Here is an 8,275-nt window from a genome sequence, read left to right on the forward strand (position 1 = left end):
GTTTCGTGTCAATTTCGGGTCAGTTTCGTGTCAAATTCGGGTCAATTTCGGGTCAATTTCGGGTCAGTTTTGTGTCAGTTTCATGTTAATTTCATGTCAATTGCGGGTCAGTTTCATGTTAATTTGGGTCAAGTTCAGGTCCGTTTCGTGTAACTTCCTGGTCAAATTCCGGTCAGTTTCATGTCAATTTGCGGGTCAGTTGCAGGTCAGTTTCATGTTAACTTTGGGTCAATTTCATGTCAATTTCAGGTCAATTTCATGTTGATTTCAGGTCAAGTGTGGGTCAGTTTCATGTTAATTTGTGTCCATTTCATGTCAGTGTTGTGTCAATTTCAAGGTCAGTTTCATGTCAATTTTGGGTCTACTTCATGTCAATTTTGGGTCTATTTCAGGTCAGTTTTGTGTCAATTTCAGGTCAGTTTTTTCACAAATTGCAGGTCAGTTTCATGTTAATTTCAGGTCAGTTTCATGTCAATTTCTGGTCAATAGTAAGTCAATTTCATGCTAATTAAAGGTCAATTTCATGACAATTTTGGGGTCACATTTTGTGTCAGTTTCATGTCAATTTCATGTCAGTTATATGTCAATTTCATATCAGGTTTTCGTGTCAATTTCTGGTCAATTGCAGGTCAATTTCATGTCCATTTCATGAAAGCTTTTGGTCTGTTTCGTGTCAATTTCAGGTCAGTTTTACATCAATTTCTGGTCATTTGCGGGTCGGTTTCATGTCAATTTTGTGTAAATTTTCAGGTCAGTTTCATGTTAATTTCAGTATTTTCAGTCAGTTTCATGTCCATTTCTGGTCATTTCAGGTCAGTTTCATTTCTGGTCATTTTCTGGTCAGTTTCATGACAATTTCAGGTCAATTTCCAGTCAATTTTAGGTCAGTTTCATGACAGTTTTCTGGTCAACTTCATGTCTGTGTCATGTCAATTTCTGGTCAATTGCAGGTCAGTTTTACGTCAATTTCAGGTCAGTTTCATGTTGGTTTCATGTCATTTCCATGTCAATGTCAGGTCAGTTCCGTGTCAATTTCTGATCAATTTTCAGGTCAGGTACATGTCAAATTCCAGTCAATTTCAGGTCAGGTTCAGATCAGGTCCAGGTCAGTTTCATGTCAGTTTCAGGTCGGTTCATGTTAATTTTGGTCAGTTTCATGTTAATTTCAGGTCAGGTTTAGGTCAAAAGTCATGTTAATTGCATGTCGATTTCAGGTCAGTTTCATGTCAATTTCATTATAATTTTGGTAAATTTCAGGTCAATTTAATGATAAGTTTGGGTCAATTTCAGATCAATTTCATGTTAATTTTGGGTCANCCCAAATCTGACACAAATCTGACCCAAATGACCTCAAATCTGACCTAAAACTGACCCAAATCAGCCCAAATTGGACTCAAATCACCCCAACTCCCAAAACTGACCCGAATCACCTCAAATCTCACAAATCCACCCTAAATCTGACCCAAATCGGATTTAAATCACCCCAAATTGTTAATTTTGGGTCATTTCAGGTCAGTTTCGTGTTAATTTCGGGCCAGTTTTGTGTTAATTTTGGGTCAATTTTCAGGTCAATTTCCTATTAATTTCGGGTCAGTTTCTGGTAAGTTTCAGATCTGTTTCTGGTCAGTTTTCAGGGCAGTTTTGTGTTAATTTCTGGTCATTTTTTAATCAGTTTCATATTAATTTCAGGTCAGTTTCATGACAGTTTTCTGGTCAACTTCATGTCTGTGTCATGTCAATTTCTGGTCAATTGTAGGTCAGTTTTACGTCAATTTCAGGTCAGTTTCATGTTGGTTTCATGACAGTTTCATGTCAATTTTATGTCAATTTTTACAGGTCAGTTTCTGTCGATTTCAGGTCAGATGCATATGTTCTGGTCAGTTTCATGTTAATTTTAGGTCAATTTCATGTCAATTTCAGGTTTGTTTTATGCTAATTTTAGGTCATTTCCATGTCAATTTCAGGTCAGTTTCATGTCAATTTCTGATCAATTTTCAGGTCAGGTACATGTCAAATTCCAGTCAATTTCAGGTCAGGTTCAGATCAGGTCCAGGTCAGTTTCATGTCAGTTTCAGGTGGGGTTCATGTTAATTTTGGTCAGTTTCATGTTAATTTCAGGTCAGGTTTAGGTCAAAAGTCATGTTAATTGCATGTCAATTTCAGGTCAGATTCAGGTCAGGTTCATGTCGATTTCTGGTCCGTTTCATGTCAATTTCATGATAATTTTTGGTCAATTACAGGTCAAATTCATTATACGTTTGGGTCAATTTCATGTTAATTTTGGGTCAMTTTCAGGTCACTTTCAGGTCCATCTCGTGCGAATTTCGGGTTAATTTCAGGTCAATTTCGGGTAGAACCCTCAGCTTCCTGGCTCTCTGAGGAATTGCCCACTGGGGCCATCGCTGAGCTTGCAGCTCCATTCCCACCTCTCTCATGCAGAGGGGGAATGGCAATAGTAAGCTGGTTTGCATGCACTGCACAGCACACATGCACTACATCCATGCATGAGAGAGTCCACAAGTGCACTAAGTGCACAAACATAGAAATTCTGACTTTGACAATACATATTTATGTTAATACATTGAAACGAAAGGGTTAACATTGCAGAATTCCCTCACTGAGATGCTGTTGACAATCCAGGGTATATCTGCTCTCTCAAAAACTCACTCAAGTAGAGACTTTTTCATGAAAACTACACAAGAGCAGCATGCACAAAAATCCAGTGATCTTGGCAACTGCCCACCTGTAAAGCTCTATAAAATGTGTTTAGATAATTGACATCACCTTCAATGCCATTCCTATCTGGCCTGGAAAAGTCTGTATTAAGAGTGTGYGTGAGGAAATCAAAAGTAGGGAGARTTCAGGTAGTTTTCCAAATCCCTGTGCAGAACTGTTTAGTCTCAAATTTTGGGACCTGAACTAATAGAGACCTGGCAAGAAAAATGCTTTTAATTTTTGCCGCAGAATTGATAAAACATAGTGAMGACCTACTATGTCATCCATTTTTTATTAGCTTTCCCCCATCAAAATGAAAGCAAGCAAATACAAGCTAAACTTTGTTTTACAGACCTTCAGATGACCTAACTTTACCAATCAAGCACAGATYTGCAGCACCTTATGAAGAAGCATCTTTAATCAAGCGAAAACACATCAAGTAATGTGTTGCCTACTATTAACACACAGCTAAGTCTAAAACTGTGCTGAACAGTTCATCTCATTTTTAGAGTTCTGTCTACTGAAATAAAGAAATCACACGTGAAGGCATGGCTACAGTTAAATTGATTAAAAGTGAATCAAAGTTTAATGCTAACACCTACTACTGTTTTGCAAAGGAAAAGAAYGCAATCATTTTTAGGGTGACCTGTGTAACACTTTGTCCATACAGTCAAGATGCCTCCTTTTTCTGTGAGTAGGTCTGAGAGGCTGTTTGTGTGCTGCTGCAAGCATATCTGTGTGGCTCTAGGGCACAGCAGTAACTRAATAAAACAACACAGGCAGAGACAAGTAAGCAATCACTTACGGTAAAATGGCAACTGCAGCAGAACCAGATGGCAGGCCACTGCTGGCACCAGCCAAACTCTGACAGAGCTGATGCACTGCTCCTTTGGCCATGCCATAGGCAATCATCCCTAACAATTAAAAAATTAGAGCACAATCAGAACAGCTCTCAAATCAGCAGTAACATGACAGAAATTAAAGACTGTTTGATGAATATTAAGACAACTTACCACAGTCAGAAGAGAAACTTATAAAACATTTTAAAACACATATTAAAAGAAAAAAGTAAGGTTTTAGTAGACATCCAGGAACTATCACAGAACTCAGTTAACTTAGCACTACAGAAATAGGCAGTTTACCAAGTTAAGCATGTTAAGTCTATGTATCCAAATGCACCCTTGAAGGATGTGACCTACAGAGCCAAGCTTCCAAATTGAACTAAGGTAATCTTCTATTAATTTTAATAATATAGCTACGGCATTTGTGAGTTTGGACCCAAACAGATATTGTTCACATCCCTCTAAGATCTGGAATTTACTTGGTCAGCACCCCAAGTCTGACAGGCCTTTTGGAGAAATCTACAAAAAACCCAACCTTCATGGTAGAAAATAAAAAAGTAACATGCAGGGAAGGCAAGCTTATTCCTAAAAAATGTTGCTTTCCAGAAGACAGCATTTAGCAGTGGAAGAGCAGCAGGAGCCAGAGCATAAAGCACACTGCTTAGGTACAAGATCTGGACAATCAAGGTGTTAGTGGTCTCAGATGTCTCAAGGCATGCCAAGAAGTCCAGATACAGATTAAGCACGTAAGAAAACATGAATGTGTTTTGTCTACTGCAACTGGAGGTCTTTGTTTCCACCCATCTATATAGCTATCCAGCCCTTTCCAATGTTCCTGAAGAAGTATTTTGAAAATAGAAATACTTCTACAATGTAATTAGACATATTGCATAACATCCATTTTTATTAGGAGGAATCATGGACTGCACAAGTTAACTCATATTATTGTTACGATAAAAATATTCACATGTATATCATATTCCTCTCCAAACTTGCCCACACTAAACATTTTAAAWCTTCTTCAAAACCTTTTCATGCCTGATACATTTCTCAGCCATCACTCTTGCACCACTTCTGTCACTGTTCATGTAATTTTCAGTGTTCTTCAGTTTGCATTATGTGAGGCAAATTTTTCTCATAGGAAAAGAAAAATCCCATAAACAGCAAACAAGACAAAGATTATTTCTTCTAGAACAGCCAGTTATAACAAGGCTGGTAAGGCATATTTGCAAAAGTTGAGTAACAACTCTTTCCCAATTCTTTCCAATGTTAATAAGTTGCATCTGTTTGCCCAAAGCACTGGCGCAACTTTTAGAAAAATCCAACTAGCTGAAACCAGCTAGTTAAAAACAGGAAAGCACTTCACTTTGATTCCTGTGCTGTGGCCCCTACCTCCCAAAACCACACAAACAAAAGCCATTACAGTTTGCCAGGATTCACATCTTTTTCATTTGTATATAGTCAGTCAGCAGTTCACTGTAAATTATTCATCTGAGCATTCTCACAAAATAAACCTTTTATCTTTGACTACAACAGATGCCACTGTAAACACAGAAGATTAATCATTAACTAGAAAATCTATAGAATATTTTTCCCAGATAGTTTTAGGCAAGTATTCAAAAATATTCATAAATTGTATATGCCTTAAAATCTTAGTATCTATGTCTTTAAAATATTGTTGAAATGACACTAATAAAAGCTTGGGAAATAGAAGCATTTGTCTCAAACTTTCCTCTTGTTGCCCATGGGTTTGCATGTCAGTGGCTTTTTTTTTAAATTTTAAATTGCTCCCAGATTTCTTCCTCCATGCAGACCAACATGGCTGAGAAGCTAAATTAAAAATCCAATAAAGTTCCTATTAAATAGCTAGTGGAAGGCAAAGCCAACAGTCAACAAGCTTATCYGTGTCTGAGGCAAAGGTAGACTGAATCAGAACATGAACAGGACAAGCACAGTTGTCAGAATCAGCTGAGTCATCACCAACAGAAAGACTGGTCAATTAAGGACTCTGTCTTTCAGAACACAAATAAGAAATTTAACTTTATCTAAGCACTGTACTCACACTGCTGTGTGCTTCTAGTCTTCATTATTTTCCAAAATTTTTTCTGTATCATRTACTAGCCAAGTACATTTCACCAATGCATGTCAGATATTATTTAAATACTGAGTCTGTGTGCTTGAACTACAGCTTCAAGAGACTCAATACTGCTRCCTGTAAAATTACAGTTTCCTTACACATTTCAGCAGCAGCTTCCCATTTGTGCTAGATGAAAAGAAATTGGGGTGTGAAACCGTTGCTTCACAAACAAGAATGCTCAGATAAACAACCATCTCTAACTGCTGGTGTCTCTGCAGCTCTCATGCACTGCATTTTACCTGGGGTTCCAGATAAGGCAGCTTGAGCTCCTGTCAGAGTCAAGAGGCCACCTTCTTTCAGATGTTTTGTGGCRAGATGGCTGGAAATAGTCGATGTCCAAACACTCTGCTTCCACATCAGATCACAGTTTTTGTATAAAGCTGATTAGGAAGATAATTAAGTGAAATTAGCCAAAAGAAGACTTTTACCTCTGATTTCCTCACTGTTACACAGAGTGCAAGAGCACTATGAAAACATGCTTTCTGTCATTTTCTATTTCCACAGTGTAAAATATTAATTTATGTCTATTCCCTTTCTCTTTGAGCCTGTAACAGCCAAATCAGAAGGGGGAAGAAAAGGACACATTTTAGTAGATTTACTTCAGACAGTATTTTTCTTCTTGTATCTCTACAGTAATGGGCAAAGTATAAATTTAATTCTGAATGTTACAGGTTTAAAAGCCTTTTTTAATCTGAGGGTTTTTTCAGTAGCATGATTAGGCAGTGCCTTCCAATGCCTTCCATGCTGCAAAGTAACACGTCAGAGAACTGCAGGAGGCAACTGAGGTTTTATGCAAAAAGCAGTGAGTTATACACAACATCAATGTTTCTATCCAGCACTGTCTTTTGTCACTTGCCTGACACAGGCAATCTCAGCAAAAGTCAGCTCATAGATAATAATGCTCAGCTCCTTCAGAAGGCACATCGAAACTTTTTGATAAAAATTAGTATATCAACAAACATTACTAAAGAAACTAAGTCTTGAGCACATTTAAAAGATGGCAAAAATTCAGAGAAGCACTAAGAAGCACTGTGACTAAGCTATTTTGTACTTTTATGCTTTTGTCCTCTTCTCGACTGGGGAATAAAAGATTTTTTTACGGAGTACTCTCAGATATCATTCATGTTTTCACCAGCATGTCTGTACCAAAGGCTTACACTTTGCTTTGGCGCTGCCTCCAGCCCATCCTCCAGCTACACACAAGATTGCATCCACCTTTTCCTCACCAAGAAGTCTTCCAACTTCTGCTGTTACCTTCAAMACATAGAACAAGAAAATACTGAAAACACTGGCCTGATGAGGTAAAGAGGTAAACACCATAAATGCCTTGAAGTTACTTTTTCCCACTTAGGTGTTTGAGTAACACAAGACACACAATTTAAACAGCTATAGAATATTACTATTTATGATACATAAACTCAAAACAACTGTGCTGAAAAATAACTATAGATTAAAGTCAGATGAATGAAAGCCACAGAAAGTGGTAGAAAGGTGTCACTGGAAATAAGTGATCATCAGGGCTGAAACACCTGACCTTTACCTCTATCTTTACCTGACTTGCTTTTGACAGGTTCTCTTCTGAGTATGGTGTTGTTTAAGGTGGGAAATGAAACTCCAGGTCTGACCAGGACTACTGCTGTCACTTTCGATGACAGTSCAAGAAAAACAACTAAAGATTGCCCTTCTTATTGCTTCTGTCTAGACCTCAACCATCAGTTTGAGTCTGGACCTTAAATTTGAGCTTGCTTGTATACTTTTAGATATATGCAATTTGTTCTCTTTCAAATATAAACCCTCACAGCTGATAATGAATTTGCTGGCTATAAATTTTCTCTGTCCAAGTGAATAGCAAACAATCCRTCTCTCAACAAGTGAAAAAGAGCCAATAGCTTTTGCAGAAACATTGAAAATTGTACTGCRAACATTCTATGTTACTCTTCCAAAGCTTTAGGAGTTGGTGGCCAGGTAAAGTATAGCAATAAGACAAATGGGTTTGAAACTTAAAATGTAAAAAATAAATCCTATCTACAGAGAATAAGCCAAAGTATTTTTTAGGCCAGCTTAGATTGTCCCAYATTCACCTTTACGGAAACCAGTGCATTGCCCTAGGGATCCCTCGGGGCTTAGGTTCACATGCTTTGAGCATACCATTTACCTATACATAACACATTTATAAGTTAGGATATTATTTTAAAGTGTTGCATTTTAAGATGTCCTTACCCATCTTCATTACAACTCAYCTGGTTCAATCCGTGACTTTTAAAAGTCAAGAGAAAAACAAAGCAAAAGTGCCTTATGTGCTGAGCTTCTAATGATCCTGATCAAACTCTTTATGCTTATTTAGCAAAAATTAATTACAATAAATTAAAAAGAAGCGACGAGCAGCAGYTTAAGGACCTTGAGGTTCGCGGTACGGCCACACCACCGCCACCGACCTCGCTCCTGCTTCCCGCATGGAGCCGGAGCCATCCCTGCAGCCGCCTTGCTCACCGCGGGCGGCAGCAAAAAAAGGAGCACCCGGGGGAAGCTGCGAGCACCGCTCGGCCGAAGGGCTGCGCACACCCGGGGGAGGCTGCGAGCA

General features: G+C 38.3%; 1 protein-coding gene across 1 annotated transcript in view; it reads right to left on the reverse strand.

Annotated features, from left to right (window-relative positions):
- The window catches only part of QDPR (quinoid dihydropteridine reductase), a 12,100-nt gene extending 5,071 nt beyond the window's left edge, over window positions 1-7,029 (reverse strand). The window contains exons 1-3 of the mRNA XM_057377911.1: window positions 6,852-7,029; window positions 5,934-6,074; window positions 3,521-3,629 (exon numbers count right to left, since the gene is read on the reverse strand). Of these exons, the coding sequence (XP_057233894.1) occupies window positions 3,521-3,629; window positions 5,934-6,074; window positions 6,852-7,014 (413 nt within the window). The 5' untranslated portion in view covers window positions 7,015-7,029. The remainder of the gene's footprint in view (window positions 1-3,520; window positions 3,630-5,933; window positions 6,075-6,851) is intronic.
- Between the last annotated feature and the right edge of the window lie 1,246 nt (window positions 7,030-8,275).

Source organism: Malurus melanocephalus, unplaced genomic scaffold (genome assembly GCF_030028575.1).
Source record: "Malurus melanocephalus ecotype Western Australia unplaced genomic scaffold, MMel_1.1 scaffold_333, whole genome shotgun sequence".
NCBI lineage: Eukaryota > Metazoa > Chordata > Aves > Passeriformes > Maluridae > Malurus > Malurus melanocephalus.